Source organism: Pogona vitticeps, chromosome 7, assembly GCF_051106095.1.
Source record: "Pogona vitticeps strain Pit_001003342236 chromosome 7, PviZW2.1, whole genome shotgun sequence".
Classification (NCBI taxonomy): Eukaryota; Metazoa; Chordata; class Lepidosauria; order Squamata; family Agamidae; genus Pogona; species Pogona vitticeps.
This window is the reverse complement of record NC_135789.1, coordinates 819,981-839,939: the sequence shown is the minus strand read 5'-3', so window position 1 is coordinate 839,939 and position 19,959 is coordinate 819,981. Positions and strand designations below refer to the sequence as shown.

The 19,959-nt window shown below is 53.5% G+C and overlaps 1 protein-coding gene across 9 annotated transcripts in view; it reads left to right on the top strand.

Annotated features, from left to right (window-relative positions):
* LOC110073103 (protein-arginine deiminase type-2) overlaps window positions 1-19,959 on the top strand; it is a 38,490-nt gene that overhangs the window by 3,535 nt on the left and 14,996 nt on the right. The window contains exons 1-10 of one of the 9 annotated variants that reach the window (XM_072977461.2): window positions 12-147; window positions 2,557-2,588; window positions 5,002-5,179; window positions 12,385-12,595; window positions 12,932-13,115; window positions 13,238-13,310; window positions 14,221-14,282; window positions 15,543-15,660; window positions 15,874-15,999; window positions 18,810-18,988. In XM_072977461.2, coding sequence (XP_072833562.2) covers window positions 13,080-13,115; window positions 13,238-13,310; window positions 14,221-14,282; window positions 15,543-15,660; window positions 15,874-15,999; window positions 18,810-18,988 — 594 coding nt within the window. In that variant the 5' untranslated portion in view covers window positions 12-147; window positions 2,557-2,588; window positions 5,002-5,179; window positions 12,385-12,595; window positions 12,932-13,079. Of the gene's footprint in view, window positions 1-11; window positions 148-2,433; window positions 2,589-4,034; window positions 4,104-4,279; window positions 4,434-4,506; window positions 4,604-5,001; window positions 5,180-7,589; window positions 8,186-12,384; window positions 12,596-12,931; window positions 13,116-13,237; window positions 13,311-14,220; window positions 14,283-15,542; window positions 15,661-15,873; window positions 16,000-18,809; window positions 18,989-19,959 lie in introns of those variants that run through there. The other 8 variants (XM_072977458.2, XM_072977459.2, XM_072977462.2 and 5 more) reach the window with 8 other exon arrangements.

Sequence of the window (19,959 nt, the reverse complement as noted above, 5' to 3'; positions counted from 1 at the left end):
TGAAATTAATGCCTCTGTGCAGTGCCTGGATTGTCCCTTTTCATGGCCCCACCAGTGCGGCTGCCTTCCAAGTGAGAAAACATGGAGAGAGGTGATCAGTTCCACCTTGTTCTCTCTGGGGCAGAACTGGAGGCTTGGTCTGGTTAGGTAAGAAAAAGCCACATTTGCTTTTTATATCTTTTGGACTGGGAGGAGGAAGAGGAGGTACAAGTTCTGTCCCCCACCCCCAAAGAACTCATTTCGGATCACTTGGGTCATTTTAAGCATCGGGCGTGCAAGGGTGTTGGATCATTAGGCAGGCACCCCGTTTGCCTTCTGTAGAAATGCTATAATTTAGCTTCCCATCTGTGTTCCTACCATCACATTACTCAGAAGGCTATCAGATGCGGTGTTTAGTTTGCAGAGGAAAAATATGACAGCTCGGAATAAAAAAGGATTGCTCCTTCCCCACATTCCCAAGTAAACACACACACAGCACTTAGCTTGTGAATTCAACCCTTTGAATGGTTCCTGGAGCACAGTTCTCCTTTGTAAAGAACTTCATTCTACACTTCTTTCTAAGAAAACAAGAAAGCTTGTGTTGGTTAGAGAAAGGCACCTTGGACAGGAAATATGATAGACAGCCTAGTTCTAGCTAAGGGCGTGTCCACACTGACAGAATAGCCCACTTTTTGGATCACTTCTGGTGTTGTTTGGTTTACGGCATCCACACAAGTTCATTTCCTTCTGTTTTCTACTGACGCTCTTTAAAAAATTTCTACATTTCTTCTCAGTCTTGTTGGGGGTAAAAAGGTGGGTTATCCATCTAAAAGGTGAGTCCATGCTCCTTTGGAAAGCTTATCTGGAAACCATGCCAGGGATTCTGGACATTGTAGTCTAAAAGTAGCATGGACCCTAAGCCTGGACATTTCTCCCATCTGTCAATCGGAGCTTGGAAACAGGACGATGTTTTTGCGGATGCCTCTCCCATAGCCTCCAAACTGGGGATTTTTGGTTGGCCAGACTAACTGGGAATTGCAATTCAAACCAGGCATTTTTCCAGACTTCGTTATTAATGGGGTTTGGGGCAGGACCTCCAGCAGCACTACAACCATCCATGGGGATCCTCGCCCTCAGCCCTTGTCTGAATCAGGCCTAGCAGCAGCGTGGTTCCATGGCAGGCGTAATTGTCTCCACCAGCTAATTGCCCACATTAATTTGTATGTAAAAAAGCAAAGCAAAGCGTGCTGCTTATATACCACCCAATAGGGCTTCAAGCACTCTCTGGGCGGTTTACAAGTTAATGATGCAGGCTACACATTGCCCCCCCCAGCGAGCTGGGTACTCATTTTACCGACCTCAGAAGGATGGAAGGCTGAGTCAACCTTGAGCCGCTACCCGGGATTGAACCCCAGGTCGTGAGCACAATTTTGGCTGCGGTACAGCAGTATAACCCCTGCGCCACAAGGCTCTTAATTAATCATGCCACATGATTAATTGTGATTGTGGTTTTTCAAAGCCCTTGCCAGCTAATTACAGGCAATGAAGGGAGGCAGCGGAAAGCCAGCTATGGTGCAGAATCACTAAAGGTGGAGAGAAGGGGGTGCTTTTGCTTTGCCTTGAGATCTATCCATTTCTAAAAGAAAAGGAGGATGTGATTGTCATGCAGCCTGCTTCCTTCAGGTGTGTAACCTGCTTCCATGGTGGAGGATAATGCTCCCTCAACTGGGTTAATGGAGATTTTAATGACACCCCCCCACACACACACACACACAGTTATCTTCTGGACATTAAAGGAAAGGGGACGCCTCCCCTGCATCTACAAGACCTCCCTAGAAACAAGCTGGCTCATATTCTTCGTTATCGTTTTAGAACTACTTTGCTGGAAAAGGACCCTAGGGATCAGCTAAATCCAGCCCCTCTCCAGGAGGCCCAGTGGGGGAATCGAACTCCCCAGCTTCAGGATCCCCATTCAGAGACCTCCTAAATCACTGCGTTAAATACATTTCCAGGAGCTGTGTCAGCTCCTGCCCTGAAAAGACCCCTCTCTGAAACCCTAGACTAGAGGGTGGCTCACAGTCAGTGTTGTTACATCTTGGCTAGATAGCGTGACTCGATTTAAGGCATTTAATCCTCTTCCAATGTTGCATTTATTTTAAAAAAAAATCATCCAGAATTGGCAAACTAACACTTTATTAGTCTCTCTCTCTCTCTCTCTCTCTCTGTCTCCCCCCTTTATAAAATGTATAATTAACTGAAAACAGCAACCCAAGATATATGACCTGCGACAGAGAGCCAGAGCCAAACCTGTGCATTAAATTATGATTAAGGCCATTTGTCAGACTTGTCTGATTTATTTCAGAGCGAGCGCTGGGTTTTCTCTCTGGATGCTCATCGCCTTATTACTCAGCGCCTGCTTCCGATGGAAATCATTAAGTTTTTGTTTCGTTAAAGCGATTAAAAGAATAAAAGCCTGGGGAAGCCGTTCAGCCCTTTGGCGTTCAGAAAAGGAAATGAATTGGGCAGGGCAGAGCTGGAGAAATAACATCGTTTTCATTCTGACACTTCTATTGCCAGGTGTGAACTTGGATAACAGCAAAAGGTCCCAGGTAAGGACAAATCCTCATCCTTCCACTCACCTCCCCTAGCCATTCTGGAGTTCAAAGGCAGGCTGGTACTAGTTCTTGCATAGCCATCAGGATGAAGCCCAGTTTCTCTCCACCATTCGGTCTGATCCTTTCTTTAAACTGCCCATGCTGGAAACTGTTGCTACGTCTTGTGGCTGGGAGTTCCATAGTTGAGAATAGCTTCTTTTTATCTATTCCAAGGCTTGGACTGAACATTGCTTTTCAGAAGTTATTCATGCAGGTCACGGACTCTCGCGCTTTGAAAGTAATTGTAGTTACTCATGAATGTTTAAAAATAACTTGTTACTTGTCACATTGCTTGTTACTTTTTACATGGCCTTTCACTGGTTTACAAATATCCAAGCTGGGCGCCTAGATCGGGAGCTTTGCTCTGAGACAGGCCGGTCTTAGGGAGAGGCCGGGTGCTTTCCTCCCTCTCGTGATTTAAGGGGGACACAAGGGGGACCACCGCCTTGTCTGCACCACCCACACAGACATCCTCCCGGGACTGTCAGGCATTGTGAAGTGATCCTCCAATTTGTCAGGCACAAGAGAGGAGGAACCTGGGAGGGCCGTGCGCGTGTGTGCGCGTGTGTGCATCCGTGCGCGTATGTGCAGATGTCTCATTGTGAAACCGGTCGGATGGGTCGGTTGGGCAGCCAGTTGTTTTCGTGTGTCTCTCTGGGTGTCTCCGTAAAGAACTTGCTAATTTAGGGTTTTGCTAGATGAGAGAGGTGTGATCCAAAGTTTACAGACCAAGTGCCTGAGGCTTGCCTTGTTCCTCTAGGGCAATAACTCTGGTTTCCTCATGAGCAGGTGGTGGACAGGGTGAGGAGCATTTGCAAATGAGGAGACAGTGACTTTGGTTTTAATTCAATTTTTCTGAAATGACCTACCTACCTATTAATCATATGGAGGCGCCTCTTCAGCAAGAAATGTGCTTTTATTCCAACAGCTCTGCTTGCATTAAAAAGGTTTTTTTTTTTTTTTTTTTGCTTGTTGATGGAAAGATGAGAGCGAGAGAGAGAGAGAGTCAACCTGGTCTCCATAGGCTGGGAGTTCTAGATTATGGGAGCAACCCCAAGAAGGGTTTAATTCATGAGAAGCCAAAGTAGCTGTCTGGAAAACCTCAGGGAGGCAAGTCTGTGGCTGCAGACCCAGAGGCTGGGAGTTCAATTCCCTGCTGTGCATCCCAGAGGGAGGCAACCTCTGTAGCCCTGGGCAAGCTGCACAGTCCCAAAATGGCCCCAGAAAAAAAGGAAAGATAAACCATTTTTGAATATTCTCTGCCCAGAAAACCCTGAAAAGAGTCATCAGGTGTCAGAAATGACTTGGCGAGACCTGATTATCAGTTCATAAAGGTACCAGCTGTTCTTGCAGCTGTATTATGTAAGGACCAGGCAGCCTTTTTCTAATTTTTCTGAACAGCTGGAATGACTCCCAAGAGTTACGGTGCTTTGGTCAACAGCTGAAAACAAAGGGGCTCCGTTTCAACAGGTCAGCATGTAACACCACCACCACCCCTGGATTTTAAAAGGGAACTCCTGGTCCAAAGGTCTCCCCCCAAAAAAAAACTGCTACCCCCCCCGGGCGTTTTCTTTTTTCAGACACTTGTGAAAAGACCTCTCATGTCCCGTAGGAGCTGCAGGGAGCAGATCTCTGCGGTTTTTCTTAGGCTGTTGTTAGTTCGCTAAAATGACTCCCACGAGTTATGGCGCTTTGGTCAACAGCTGAAAACAAAGGGGCTCAGTTCCAACAGGTCAGCATGTGCGCGCGCCCCCTCCCCGGATTTTAGAGGGGTGCTTCTGCTCCAAGGCCCTCCCCCAGGTGATTTCTTTTTAAAAAAACTAACAGATAAAGACTTCTCCTGACCTGCAGGAGCTTCAGGAAGCAGATCTTCGGGTTTTTCTTAGGCTGCTGTTAGTTGGCCAAAATGACTCCCAAGAGTTACGGTGCTTTGGTTAAGAGCGGAAAACAAAGGGGTTCCAATGCCAGAGGTCACAAAATTATTACTCTTGTTAAATTAGACATATTGCTAAGTTAAGGAATAAGAAAAAGGCAGTGGGTTGGGGGGGGGGGTCTCTTCCACACAGCTGTGTTAACAAGTTTGCAAAAGAAATCATAAGGTTTAATCCTGACTTGGGAGCTAGAAGAAGTTCCTTTTTTTATTGTTTTGTTTTGTTTGGATGATAATTCCCAGAATGATTTGTGTAGGTTTCTGGGAGTTACCACACCAGAAAGAAACTTCCCTTCCAGCAGCCCAATGCTTCGTAGCTTGGAAGGTCCCGACTCACGATCCTAGGGACCCGCGTGTGGGCGACCCTCGTCAGCCACTGGTAAGGGAAAGTGCTCTGCCCATGCTCAGGAGCACACCGTTACTACTTTCTCGTTTCAGGACTGCTGGCGAGGGCCACCTGACCGCTGCAGGGACCTGGCTTGCACTGCAATGATCGGTCATCTTCTTCTGCCACAACTGCAACCGCACGGGAGGAAGTGGACTGACCCAGATAGGCCTCCTCCTCTTTCCCCCTGAACTGAGAAGCCACGGCGTCCGCTTCCAGCAACGGAGCACGGTGAGGGGGCGACATCTAGTGGAGCGCTCGGGAAAGTGCAGGGGGTTGATTTTCCAGGGTCGGCAGGAAAAGGAGCAGCCGGGCTGGTCCTATCATGAGGCAGAATGGGGCAGCAGGCGATCCATTTAATCCATTCCGAAGCTGCTTCTTTTTTTACTGTCAAGAAGGAAGGAGCTACAGGAGGCAGGGTTTTTTTTTTTTGCCTCGGGCACCAAAATAACTTGGCCAGCTTTGGTGACCATGGGCCCTGACTTTGGGGTACGGTTTGCTGCTTTGCCTCAGGCAGCAAAATGGCTTGGATTTCCGCCCCCCCCTCCGCTGTGACCATTGCCTCCTCTTTAAAGGCCGGGGGGGGGGGCCTTGCCTCTGAGGGAACCAGCGCGAAGAGGGTCCCGGGAGCTTGAATGGCTGCCCTCCACCCCCGGCTGCTCAGCTCTTGGGCCGGGGGTTGGACTTTGTCCCACTGCTCACGTTCCAGCAAGATTCGGTGGCCCCTGAGGCTAGTAGTAGATCTTTGTGTTCATGGAACCGGGGGGGGGGGAGAGCGCTTCTTTCTCCCCCGGACTCAGCTGGCAAAACGTCCCGTGGAAAGAAGGGGTTCCCCCCCCCGAGCAGAGAGGAGAGGGCAGAGGATGCCGGGGGCTGGCCGGCCGGGCCCCTTCCCCCCCCCGCCCCAGTCCTCTGCGGAATGAGCCCAGCGACCACCTCTTTCCAGACCACCGGGTGTGAGTCCCCAGCCAGAGGGGCTGACGGGCAGGAGGGCCCCCAAGGAGCCTGTTCTATTTTAAGGGAGCCTCGGGCCGGCCCCAAGTATTTATTTGAAAGACCCGGGCGTTTTTCCAAGAGCGTGCCGCCCGCCCTTCAGCTTCTCTCTGCTCCTTCCTCCCTGAGGCGCTCCTTCCCACCCTCGCGCCCCCCCCCGATGTCCCCAGGAACCCTTTGTCCTAGAGCTCCCGCCGGTGACAAGAGGGGCTACCAAAGGCCCCTCGCGGGCCACTTGGGGGAGAGATGGGGCTTGTAGCCAGAGGCCTCTCGGCTCTAGGGCCATCCCATCAGGGAACGGGGGGGGGGAAGGAAGGGTTGTTTCCTCGGCTTCCCACAAAGCCCCCCCCCCACCTTCTGAAAAGGATGCTGTCTTGGGGACTGGCAAGCCTCCGCCTCAGTGGGGTGGAACGGGAGATTTGCTTTCCCCTGGCACCGCCGGCCGGACCCTATGGTCGGGTTCCATCCTGCAGGAGCGGAGGGCGCCCTCCGGATCTCTCCTCCGGGCCGGCGGCGGGCAGCCTCCCCGGCCAGCTGCCTTCCAGGATGCCTGCCACCGCCCTGCCTGACCTTCCTCGTCTGGAGCCCTCTCGAGCTTCCAAGGAAACCCAGGGGTCCCTCAAACACAAACACGAAAACCAGGGGATGAGAGGGAGCAGGTGCGGCAGGTTGGCAGCAAGCAGCCTCGAAAGCGGCAGGCAGGCAGGCAGGCAGGCGGGGGGGGGGGCGGCCAACCAGATCTGCCCCGTGGGCAGCTCTTCGGAGACAGGGTGGGTCGTTCTTGTTTTTTTCCCCAGCGGATGGGCAGGGCGGGTCGAGGAGGAGGCAGGCAGGCTGGCATCCAGCAGAGGGCAGGTCAGCCTCCTACGGCCGGCCACGGGGACCGGTGGGGGCCAAGGGGCCTGAGCGCCAGAGGGTTCTCTTGGCCCCTGCGGGCATCACACCCTTCGCCCTCAACCTTTCAGACGGGGAGCTCAGGCAGCAGCCAGGCGTGAGGCGTTCCTGGTTCTTTTTTTTTTTTAAGGCCACAGAAGTGGCCGGAGGAAGCTGGCCACGGGTGGACCCTAATTTTCTCAAAGGGGGCAGGAGGGGCCGGGCCCGGGCCCCCAAACCCGTCCGCGATCCCCTCGTCTGGCACGGCGGCTCTCCGTGGCTCGCTGGTGGCCCGGGAAGGTTGCGCCCGATGGGTCCGTAACTCTGCGCCCGGCAAGGGGGCTGCCGGTCCCCCAGCCTGGCTCTCCCCGCCTGACCCATTGCTCGCCCTTGCAGGCCGAGGGGCGGCGGCCTCCCTCTGACTCCTGGCCCTCCCTTGGGGGCTGGCCGGGCGGGGGGTCGGGGTGGGGGGTCCAGGCGCGCCCGGCTGGGAAGGCGTCCCTTGTCCACGGCCTCGGCCTCTATTTGCAAACCGGTTTAATTGGGAAGGGGCCAGTACGTCCACGGGGCGGGGTGTGTGGAAGTACCACCAGCGGGTAAAGTGAAGTCAACTGGCCCGGTCCCCTCACTCGACGGGGGGGGGGCATCCATCAGTTTCCAGAGGGGGCGGTACCCTCGCCTCGGCCAAGACCCCTTTCCAAAGAGTTTTCTCGCTCGATTTAGCGGGGGGGGGGGCTCTGTGTGTGTGTGTGTGTGTGTGTGTGTGTGTGTGTGTGTGTGTAAATGCCCTCTGCTTTGGCTGGATGGTCCCCAGCGGTCCCCCTGCTCGCCCTCCTAAAAACGGCAGCGCACTCTGCACCCGCTCAGAGGCACCCTAGCCTTCGGCAGGACTCTGGAGGGAAGGAAGCGCCCATTCGCCGGCCCGGGCGCGCCTCGCCGGCCTCCGCCCGGCGGCATCGTGTTCCTTGCCTAAAAATACGGCCCGGGGCTCTTTCGCTGGCCCCACCCGGGGCGACGGGGGAAAAAAGTGTGTATGTGCGGGAGTGAAATCCCTGGCCTTGATTGACAGTGCCGGGGGCCACTGGGGGCCCGGGGGCGGGGCCCGGGCCGACTTTTGCGGGAGGGCGCTGCGGGGCAGGGAGCGAGCGAGCGGCCACCTGCGGGACCAGCGGCGGCCAGAGGGAGAGAGAGAGAGACGCCAGGGGTGCGCCAGGGGACGGAGGTTGCCTTGCCCCGGGGCCGCTCCTCCTCCTCCTCCGCCGCCGCCGCCGCCGGCGAGATGCTGCGGGACCGGACCCTCCGGCTGCAGTTCGGGAACCGGATCGAGGCCGTGTGCGTGGTGGGCACCCAGCTCTCCACCGACGTCTACGGGTGAGGCTCCTAGCCCCGACGGCACCCGCCGCCCCGGCCCCGCTTTTTGTCTTGTTGCATTTTGCGCAGCGAGCGTCTCCGTCCCCTTCGCCAGCAGAACTTTCGGCAGCCCGCCCACCCCCATCCCCACCCCGCAGGACGCCCCCCTCCCCGGCTTTAGCATCTTAGAAGGAGCCTCCTCCTCCGCTCCCTCCCTAAGGTGAGGGGACCTCTCCCAGCCTTGCTGCACCTGAGCTACCGGGCCCCCCTCGCTCCCTTGATCTCTTGCGCGCCCCCTCTTTTTTTGCCTTTCGTCACAGCCCCCACCCCCACAACCAGAACCTTTCAGAACTCTCCTGGTTCTGGATGATTCGCTACAGCCTCCCCGCCCCCCCCCAACACAACTTTCTCTTGAGTTCCCTTCGCCATCCAAACAGCATCCTTTGAAAAGGATATTTTCTCTTCCGCCTCCCACCCCGGTCAATTGGCCTCCTCCAACGCTCCCCTGTTCTTGTATCTTGGGCTCGAGCAGGATCCCCTTTTGCACTCCCCCTCCTCCAGCAAGCACCCTCTCCTGATCCTCAGGCGATCCCCCTTTCTTGTCACACCTTCTCCCCAACAGGGATCTCTCAGGTGTGGACACAGTGCTCAGACCTACACACACATACATGCACCTGCTGGCCTTAGGTCAAGGCAGCTGGACAGAACCCATCACAAAACTGAACCCCAATGCACAGACCCCTCAAATTTCTCATAGTCAAAGCCTAACCTCTCTGGCTTCCCTTCCCCTCAACAACCCCCTTCTTTTGCTTTCCAGTACCCCTCCCTACCAAACGCTTGGCCCTGGATTTGGCCCCCCACCTCACAGCCTCCTAGATCTGGCTGTGGCACCCTCTCTCCTTTTGTACACCCCCATCCACCCACCCCACACATACCTTTTTCCCTGGAGGGAGCAGCTCTCTTTGTGCCCAATATTCAGGGCTTGGGGAGAACCCACATCCAGTGTTCCCTGTTCTTGCGTATGGATTGCATCTGAATTTCACTACAGGAGGGGGGGACTTTTTTGTTCTGTTTCAAATATTCATAACCATAGTCCATGTCCTCCAACTCTGAGCAGAGGGATCCTGTCAGACCCTCATCTCCACCTCAAAGACAAGGGGAAATAATTATGTGACTGCACCCCACTTAGTCAGGGGTCCTCATGGCACTTTATGCGCAATGAAATTTCTTTCATTTTGAAGGCCTCTCTGTTGGTTGTCCTGTCAGAAAATCCGTGTGTCGTTGCTTTTCTGTGTAGCCAAAAATGTTTAGCGTGCAGGGGTTTTGGAGTTACACAGTATTCTTTTCGAAGTTGTCCTATGTCAGGCTGTGCAACCTTTTCAACAAGAAACACACACACACACACACAAAAAAAAACAAGACAAGAAAAGACATTGTGGCACCTTAAAGATGAACTGCTCTATTTTAAGGAACATGAGGTCCATTTGCACTCATGCAAGTTTCTTCGTGAAACTTATTTTAATGAAAGCTCTTGTGGAACATGGTCGGCTTCCTAAGACCTCAGAGTCAGAAAACAGGCCGGCCGCTGCTCTTAAGACCAAAGCCAGCAGCGGAGGTTAGCTAGCGAGAGCCGGTGGTTAGCTGGTTAGTATGACCACTGCTTTGTGTTGCGGAGAGAGGGACTGAGCCGGCAGGTCTTTCTGTGTTTGTGAAACTGGATTTCAAAGAAATTCCACACTGAAGTCCTAAAGATGGGTCACCAAACAAAGAAAGCCAGTTTGTATAATCCTGAAGAAGAGAGGAGCTGATACAGTGATTCTTGGCCTTTTTCGTTGTTGTTCCGATCTCTCTCTCTCTCTCTTTTCATGTCTGCTTCGGTCTGCAGAAACCCCATCTAAAAATGCCCAGCCACCTCGCTGATTGAGCCTGCTGCTCAGTAAAGCAACCCAGGGTTACCTCGGTGAGGTGCTAAGCTTTTGGGGTGGGGTGAGGTGGGGCAGGTGGCTTCAGCAGGACCATTTCAGACTCATCGTGGGCTGGCCTTGTAGGTGACTCTCATCCCCCGCCTTGCATGTGTGGCATAGTCAGTCCGCTCTGAAAGGCAGGGACCTTGTCTGGGTCCACATGACGGGGAGCACCTGTCTGTCTGGGTGACCAGGGGAGAGACTTCAGCCCCACGGCTCTTCGGTTCTGGACCTCAGCCATCACAGAATGACCAAGGGAAGAAGTCAGGTGCATCGCTAGCCGGCCTTTCGTTCTGTCTGCCTTTCTTTCTCGGGACCCACTTGAGACTTGCTTTCCTCTTTTCTCTCTCTCTCTCTCTTTGGGTCAGTGGCCTCTCCTCCTCCTTCCCTTCCTCCAGTCTGCCCCAAGCAGCTGGTTTGAGGTCAGCTGTTCCTCCGAGCCACGCCAGAGCCAAGAGAGCTGAAATCTTGATCCTTAAATTCTTGCCCGGCCAAGGGGCTTCTTGGACATAGCTCCATGCGCCGGGTGTGAGAGATGGACTAGGTGACTTGTCATCCCCTGGCTGTAGTGAGGAGAGCCACGAGAAGCCCTTTCTTCACAGGCAGAATGCGGCTGTTTCCAGGGCTGCCTCTTGTGCATTTCCAGGAATCCCAAATACCTTTTTTTTTAAAAAAAATCCCAAGTTTCTTTAAGGGGCTTGGCTGCATTTTAGCAGTTTTGTGTGGTTGCTCAGTGGCATTTCCGTGACACAACACAGGTGTTGCCAGATTTTGGGAACCACTTGGGTGGCTTACTACCTCCAACCCAACTAACCAGCAATGACTATGTGGTAAATGAGGGGAAAGCACTCTGCACATGCTCAAGGAATGCCATTTTAGGGTGAATTCCCATGATCCAGGGTCGCCTTTTGTTATCGTCAGTCTCCCATGATCCCCTTCTATCCCCACTGAGTGTTTGTGGCATCGGGTACTCAGTACTGCATGGAATGAGAAAAGCCTTTTGCACGTGCTCAGATAACACATTACAAGGCCCAAGGAGCCTGATAATGAAACTGGGTTAAGGACTTGGAAATGTTATTTTTGGCTGTAAGTCCCAGAATCCTTAGCCAGTCAGCCAGTAGCATTGCGGACGGTGCCAAGCATTACCTATTGATGAGCATCAGGAGGCCGTCTGCCCATGCTCAGAGCCACACGGCTCCGCTTTGCTCGCCAAGAAGCCTAGCCCTGGCTTTGTATCCTTCAGTTCCCCAGGCTGTAGAGAAGGTGGGGCATGGTCCACCTCTATGGGCCAGTTGTGCTTCGAAAGGGTCATCCATCACGAGAGAGGACAGTAATCCCCTGTAAACCCAGCCTGTCACTGCAGAGGCTCGTTTGCACATGATTGTCCTTTGTTTGGAGGCTAAATGAGCTGTTTATGCAGGGTCCGTTCATGCCAGGGAAACTGGCACAAGCTTCTGGCTGGTCAGGCGCGCGCCCATTGTTTCCTTTGTTTTTTAAGCAGGGCTGGAAAAACTTGCCTGGGCCCTGGGCGGGGGAGGGGAAGGACAATTTAAGGAGCTTCTCTTTTGGCTGAATTTTCTTCCTTCCGACCTCTAGGTAGGAAAAAACGGTCACGAAACTGACTAGGAAAAGAAGGGTAGAATCCATTTCCCTCATGAAATGGTCAATTTCCAAGTGGCCCTTACCCTACTTAGTCTTATGTGCAGGGCTTAGTTTGCTCCCTTAAACGGAAACCCCGTGCTCTCCTTCGTTGAAGCTCACAGTTAGAACAGGCTTGTGGATTGCCCAGTGAGTCCCTTGCCAGAGTCGAGATCTGAACTCGGGTCTCATGACTTCTACTCCGAGACTCTCAAGGGCTACACTACCCCATACAGACAGCCACTGTCGGCTCTGTCCGCTCCATCCCGATGCGGGTCGGGAGAGGGTCTGCTACAAACGCTGTGGCCCAGCTGCCCCTGTCAGAGGGGTTCTGGTTGACAGGGCTCTTAAAAATAGATGCGGGAAGCCAGATCCGTTATGCAATGACTCCAAAACGGGTGAGGTGGGCAGGCCGGACGGCCTCCAAAGAGCCAAAAGAGGAAGAAACTCGAGTTACCTCCCCCTGACCTTGAAGGCGACACAGCTCACAAGCCAACACTGGAGATGTGGGGGGGGGGTGCAGTAATTGGGATGCCTACAATAATATTTGCATTCACTGGAGATCATGTTTTTTAAAAATCAAGCTTGCATTCAGGCTGTAATTTGCATGCCCGTTAGGTGAGGTTCTGGCTTTGGTCGCTTGGCTCTCAGTTTCTGAAAAAGTTTGTGTGAAGGCCCAGGACGGCTCAGAGGGCTGAGATGGAAAGTCGTCATCCAAGGAAGTGAAGGCGCAGAAGAGAATTCTTCATTCCTCTGTGGGTTTTTGTCCAGTCCAGGCAGGGTAGATGAGTTTCCTCTTCCCAGAATAACAGTCCGTCCTGAGAAGCAGGTCAGTTTGAGAGGAGCAGAAGAGAATGGTGACTCAGTCAGGTTAATCTTTTAAGACGCAGAGAAGAGACAACCCTCCCTTTCTGTTTGGTTAAAAGCAAGGGTGGGCCACTGGCATCCTTCCTGGTGTTTTTGTATGGCAGCTCACGGGAGCCCCAGGTGGGGCACAGCCAGTCTCGGGGGCCCCAAAACATCTGGAAGGCCAGCCACTGTCCTCCTAGGAGTGATAATAGGGGAGTAGGTGATCCATGTGGCTCAGGGAGCAGCCCTCGAGCGCCTGCTTCTTTGGAGACGGATGGGCTTCTCATGGACCTCCCCACCCTTCGCCCTCTTACAGGGCAGCTCCCGCTGAGGCCGTGACGTTCAGCGTCAAGCATTCGGATGACGTCGAGGTCGAAGTGGTGACTTGTGACCAAACGGAGCCGGCGCCTGCCAACGGCGGGAAGCGATGGCCGCTGGACCCCAAGACGATCCTCCGGATCCAGATGACCCGACCCAGCACCGAGGCCAACGACAACAAAGTAAGGGAGACCCTCAGCCTGCTTTCTTCCCGACTAGGCCGGGAAGGGACCGTTTTCTTCCCAGCAGAGAAAGAGGCGGAAGTTGAGACTGTCCCCTTTTTTTTATGTCTTTCCCTCCCCAGGTGATGGTTGCCTATTATGGGGAGAGCGAAAGCCATCCCATTGACCAAGCTGGCGTGTTCTTGACTGGCGTCGGTAAGCGAGAGGCTCCTCTTTCTCCCCAGGCTTGACCAGAAGCGGAGGGCTCTCCTGTCTTGGTTTTATGTGGCAAATTATTCTAGCTTCTCCGGGCAAGATCTCTTGAGTGTGTTTGCCTCTTGAGGGTAACAAGAGATGCTCCTTCTCTGTCTCGGGCATCTGGGTGTGAGACGGAGAAATCCTCTTTGCCTCTCCCATCTGCGGGCCCCCCAGAGAGCCAACCAGCAACACCAAGGGGGCTTTATCTAGGGGTTAGTTTTGCTCCTTCCATTTCTATAAATGGGATGGTTGGGGGGGGGGTTGCGTTGTCTACAGGTCCTGCTCCTTTGGCCCCAGCTGTGTGCCTTGTGACTTTGCTCTGTCTGTGTGCCCTGCCAAAGTAGCCACAGCTGTGTGTGTGCGTCGCTGCACCCGTCACCCAGGCAGCTTCCCAGCAGTGTTGAGCTTGTCTCACAAGATAACAGCCCCCCCCACCCCCCAACAATGCTCCTGGAAAACTGGATAGTTGTGTCTTGCTAGGAGGGGGAAGGGAAGGGCTTACCAGCCTCCTAAATCTGTGTCTCACGGGCCTCTTGATAAAAATGTGCTTTTTCTTACCTGCTTTCTCTCGTGGTCTTCAGCGGCTCCTTGACTGAGACAGTGCTGGGGGGTGGGCTCCCTCTGAGCTTTTCTGGACACCGCTTATCTGCAGTCAGGTGGATGCAGAATTAATTGGACAGGAGTCCAAATCATGGCACTCCTTCACACCGTGTTAGATTGTTACCTATAGATCCTTGTATAACCTCTCCTTTCGTGGGCCCTGTAACTGGCGGTCACAAACCCCTTGAACAGTATAGGCTTTTGTGCTCTGCGGACGCCTCCAGCCCAATGGCAGGGACGGGCTTACTGACTCTGTTTATGTTTTCAGCCATTTCACTGGATGTCGACGCCGACCGTGATGGGGTGGTGGAGAAGAACAACCCCAACAAGGTAACTTTTTTTATGGGGGGGGGGGAAGTGGACGCCATTCTCTTAAACTGCAGCAAGGTGTTATGAAGCAGCCTGCCATGTTTGTATCCCATTTCATAAACTTTCTCCTCCTTCGTCCTTTTGAAATGGCCTTTGTTTCCTTGAACAGCTGAGGACAATTCAGACTTTTCACAACAAGAAGCCAACCCAGTAACATGTCTGGACACGTGTGCAAGAGACTGCTCCCCCATTGGCCTCCACTTAAATCCAACACATGGTGTGTGGAGCATCAGGCCAATACATTTTGGGCCCTGAATGGAGGGGGCGATGGTTTCCCCTGAATCTCTGTCCCTAAGGAAGGGACACAGCTTTCTTCCAAACCAGCTGGAAGGTGGGAAGTCAGGCCAGGGCGCCTGGATTTAGTGCCTTGAAACCGGCAAGGCATTGAAACGAAGAGCCGTCCCTTCCTCAGAAGCACTCCGGGGACGCTCTGTCCATTGGCCTCCCCTGACCTGCTCCACGGAGTTCCTCCCAGCCCCCTTGCTGAGCCCTTGGCTCCAGTCCCCCCACCAGCAGGAAACCTTTTCTAACGTGGCCCCACCTGACCCATGTAGGACTTTTCACTCCTGCCCTACGGAGTGAAAAGGAGGAGGCTTTCCCTCGAATCTGGCTTCGAGGGACAACACACAGGGTTTGGTCTTGGAAGATCCCACCGGTGATGGTGAATCTCTCTGCCTTAGGGAAACCTTTTCTGGGTGGATCTAACCCATTCGATGGACCGATTCAAACACTGAGATGGGGTTTTCCAGAAAGCCACACGGTGGAGGAAGCAATGCCGTTTTTAAACTACTATTTGTGAAATTGTTTACAAAAAGGCAGTGGGTCAAGAAAGAGGCCTCTCTGCTTGCTTCTCCCGGAACAGGGAAGCCCTCTTCAAACTTGTGGGGAAAAGCTGCCCGTCTCAATCCAAGGGTCCCAAATGAATTGTCTGGGCTTATGGGCCAACCAAGGCAGGCTGAAGCCACTCATTTTGAACCCCTTAGTCCAACAAAGTTCCTTTCATGGCCCAAGTTTCAGTGAGACAGAAATGGCAAGACCGGATGGATGGCATGAGGCTCTCCAGGGGTTACCCTCCCTGTTTTCCATGCTGGTCAAGGCTGATGGGGATTGTAGTCATCTGGACATCTGGAGAGACCCTGGGTGCCCCCGTCCCCCCTTGATTGAAAATCTCAGTGTGTGTACTGATCCCTCAGTGCTCAGTGCAGGCGGTTGCCATTCCAGGCGACGTGGACCTGGGGTCCAGAGGGCCACGGCGCCATCCTGCTGGTGAACTGCGACAGGGAGAACCCCTTCATCGGCATGGAAGACTGCCAGGACGACAAAGTGTTCAGCAAGGAAGGTAAGGGTGAGGCCCGTCTCACGAGCAGAGTTGGGAGAGCTTCCCAGATTGGGTCTGGAGTTCCCACCAACGTGGCAGGGGTGGCCCTGCATCTCTGGAAGGGGGAAAGGTGGGGTGGAGGGAGGGAGGGAGGACGAGGCAGGAGGCTCTTGAGTCCCAAGTCCCCTGACGGGCCTCTCACCTTCTCTTCTCCTCTGCTTTGTAACCCCACAGACCTGGAGGACATGTCCCGCATGATCTTGAGAACCCAGGGCCCTGAACGACTGCCTCGTGGGTACGAAATGGTTCTCTACATTCCTTTGTCCGACTCTGACAAAGTAGGGGTCTTTTACTTGCAGAGTAAGTGCCCTTTATTCACTTCCCCCCCTCCCTCCCTCCCTCCCCCTTGCGCACTGCCATATTCCTGGGTGCTGAGAAGCTTCCATCGCCCTCTTTGGCTGCTTTCGGCTTTCTTTTCTCTTCTGCTTCTTCAATGTTGGTTGCAAAGCCATCCCGTAGCAAGATCCAGACTCACTGGCTCAGTCAGTGGCTCCTAGACTTGGGTCCTCAAGAGGTGCTTTGGACTGCAGCTCCAAGAAATCCAGGCCAGCACCATTGATAGTCCTCTTCCTCGTGGTTTGTTCTGTCTGCTGCAAATGTGAAACTGGGTGACATCCAAAGCCTGGAAAAAAAGGGCCTTGTTGGATTGCAATGGCCAGAACCTCCCAGCCAGATTTTGGCATTTTAGAATATTTAGAAAACTCCTTTAAAAATGTTTTTCTAAGATTTGTGGGCTGCACGTTCATCAACAAATGGAAAACGACATGCCTCCAAGCCATTGAACGCTTTCACAGAAACATGCAACCATCCGTAGCAGCACTGAGACGTGGAACGGACTTATGAATCATATAAAAAAAACACACACACAAAACAGCAACAAACCAATATAGTAATAATTTTAAAAAACATGTCTAGGCTTCAGAGAGAATGAGCAAGTGTCATTAACCATAAGGAGGAAAGAGCCAGCGTGTGCCAAGGGCCCCTTGTGACGGATCTTGCCTCCCTCGCCTGCGACAGGTGGACCCTCCCCATCTGAGTGGATCCACGTGCCCATGTTTCCGTGGCCCCACAGGTGCCCTTGTCTCATTAGTTTCAGTGCCCGTAGCTCATTTGTACCTATGATGACCAACGAGGGAATGCCTGGCGTTAAGGCCTGATGAGTCGTCAACATGTCTAATTGGAACGGGCCCTGGAGTTGGCAACATTCTGGCAGCTTAATTGGCACCCGGAGGGAGGGGGCCAGGGAGGAATCCCCCGAGAAAGAGCCGTGCAATTAGAGCTGGCAGCCGGGTGGGGGTGGGGGTGGGGGTGGTGGGGGGGAGAGAGGTGGTGTTTTGGCAGGAGCAGCTGAGGGACTCTGCGCTTGCTCTCTCCCGAGAGAGGCTGTCACAAGCCTTTCCTCTTAAGGAAAAAGGCTGACAAGAGATAAGGAGGATTCAGGGCTGGGGGGGGGGCAGGAAGAGGAGGACAGCCCGGAGTGAAGCCAAAGTGCAAGGAATTGGGTGAAATCCCGAAGCAGCCCTCCTCACTCCAGGTTTACAAAGGTGGTCTCCTAATGGAGTCTTTTCTCTGGCTGATGAGACGATTTTGCCATCCCCACAGAATACGGTTTCCTTCACAGAAGGGCTGGTTTGGGCCAATTCCCCCACCCGCCCTTAGCCTGCACCAGGGGCTGTTCTGTGTGTGTGGGGGGTGTCTAGAAAATGTGACTCCAGGAGTGGCCAGACCAACTCTTCTGGTTTTCCTTGGGAGATTAAACAAGGGGGGTCAGCTCAGAGGAGCAAAACCCACAGATTTCCAGGAAAGAAAGAAACCCAGGGGTCTTTAGGGCTGTTGATCTCAGGACAAGGGGGGGCATCAAGCCCTCTTGATGGGGGGGGGGAGAGCCCGCCCTTGGTCTTTCAAGCAGGCAAAGCTGTAGAGCCAGAGGCTCTGCCCTACGCCTAGGGAGCTGCCTTACCTGCTGGTTCTCACCTGTCAGCTGCATTTGCAAGTCTTGGGCTGCACCCTGAGAAATCCGGGTTCAAGCTCCCTTTTGTCCCCAGTTCAGCCACAAACCTCTCTGCTCAGTCTGCTCAGACTGACCTACCTCCTAGGGCAGTGGTTATAACAAAGGGAGGAGGGGGGAGGAGGAAATCTAGGCATGGGGCCCTGAAGCACCATAACCTTTCTCTGCTTTGAGCCCTGTGCCCCCTATGGTTGGGGGCAGCAAAGAGGGCAGTGACTGGATGAAAGCTAAGCCTCCCTCTTGGCCGGCGGGCAGAATAGCTGGATTCTCCTGGATTGAGTGACAGCCCTTTGGCCCAGACCCCTGGACCTGTCTCGGCACTGGTCCTTCAATTAAAGTATTCATGGGCTGGGCTGGGGAGAGGTAGATGTCTTTGCCCATCACCCCAGGGAACTTTGGGGGTCCCTGATTGCAACTGTGGAAACCTCTCCGGGGGGACCCTGATGGCAGCTGCAGCTTTGCTTTGTTTTGCTTTGCTTTGCTTTTGCCTGGCATAGCATATCCTGTAGTAAGGCTGGCCTGAATGTCAGGCAGGATGAGGCGGCTGCTTCGGGCAGCAGATCTGCGGTATCCCTATTGGTTATATTCAATTTGTTCCTGCTGCTTTTGGGGCTGCCAGAAGTGGCTGGAAATGTGTGTGGGATTTTTTGCTTTCTGCCAAAATAATTTGGCTGGTTAAACATATCACATACAATAGGACTGCGGAATCTGTGGAGGATCAATCCCAGACCCCCCCACATTGATGAGGAAAAGGGTGGATAATAGTGAACCTTCTACAGTCTGTGGTCTCTGGTTCCCTCTAGTGGCTCGTTCTGTTAATTACATAGCCATCTAAATACAGTATGGATTTCTGAGATTCTTTATTTATGGTAATATTTTCAGGAAGCAGATTAGTGAATCTGTGGATACCGATCTCACAGATGGGAGGGGGTGTCCTACTGTACCTTGAACGCAGTGGGTGGGGGTGCCAGATGCTGCTGCATTTCCAAAGGCAGCACCTTGTGCGTTCTTGGAAAAGTGCCAGGGGCCACGCCGTGGTGGTGGTGGTGGCCGTGGCGGTCTCATCCTTTGGGACACACCCTTTGGCTTTTCTCGCCGGCAGATCCGTTCTTTGGCCAGCGCTACATCCACATCCTAGGGCGGAGGAAGCTGTACCACGTGGTGAAATACACCGGGGGCTCTGCAGAGCTGGAGTTCTTCGTGGAGGGGCTCCGTTTCCCGGACGACACCTTCAACGGCCTTGTCAACATCCACGTCAGCCTTCTGGAGCCTGTGAATGAGGTTTGCCCCTGACGGTCAAGGGAGGGGAGGCAGGGAGGGGGAGATGTTGTTGGGTGGGGGGGGGAAGGAGATGCTTTCCCCCCCTGTAAAAAAAGGCTTCTCTTCCAACTCTCAGACAGTCCCAAGCAGCTTGAAAACACAGAGTGGATTAGTGTGCCAAAAAACTGACACAGAACGGTAACGGTTTAGGCTAGGTACAAAAGTAGAGTTAAAAAGCAGAGAAGGACAGAATAGGGCAGAAAGAGGAAGCCCTGCTGCCTCGAAGATTTGGAGGTGGGGGTGGGGGGTACACCCCCCCCAAAAAAAGAACCCCAGCTCTTACAGACACACAGTTTGCAAATGCATTTTCCAAGCGCGTGGCCCTGGTTAATATATTCCAGCCAAAGCAGAGAAAAGTTTCTTGGGACCTGAAACGAGAGGCATAAGGCGGGAGGACGCCCCTTCTTGCAGCCAGAGAAGTGGGCTTCTCCTCCAAAGCTCCTGCCCCGAACTGGACTTTTCTGCTAACTTTATCAGATGCCCCAGGAAGGCTTCCCCTTCCCCCCACCTCCTTCTGTCCATCCGTCCATCCCACCCACCATCTATCCATCTATTCGTCCGTCCTTCCTTCCTTCCTTCCTTCCCTCTGGCACTGGGAGCGCGTGGATGTAACTCCAGAAGGAGCTGCTGATGTTAGGAGCTCAACACTTCACTTCACACCACAAATGTGCCAGGCTTCAACTGGCCGTTGACGTGGGGCTGCTTTGTACGGCTCTTCAGCTCCAAGGGGCCTCCCTTCCCCCTCCGCCGAGCGCGTGAGCCTTTCTGCCGGGACTTCTTTGAGCGCAATAGAGGGAGCCAGAGACAGAAAGTGGGTTTTAAAAACTTAAGCCAGGCAGCATTCTTATATTCTGCGTCCCAAATGTGTGTGACTTTTTGCTGGATCCGGATGCATAAAAATATAACTTCTGCTTTCCATCTGCTACCTTGAG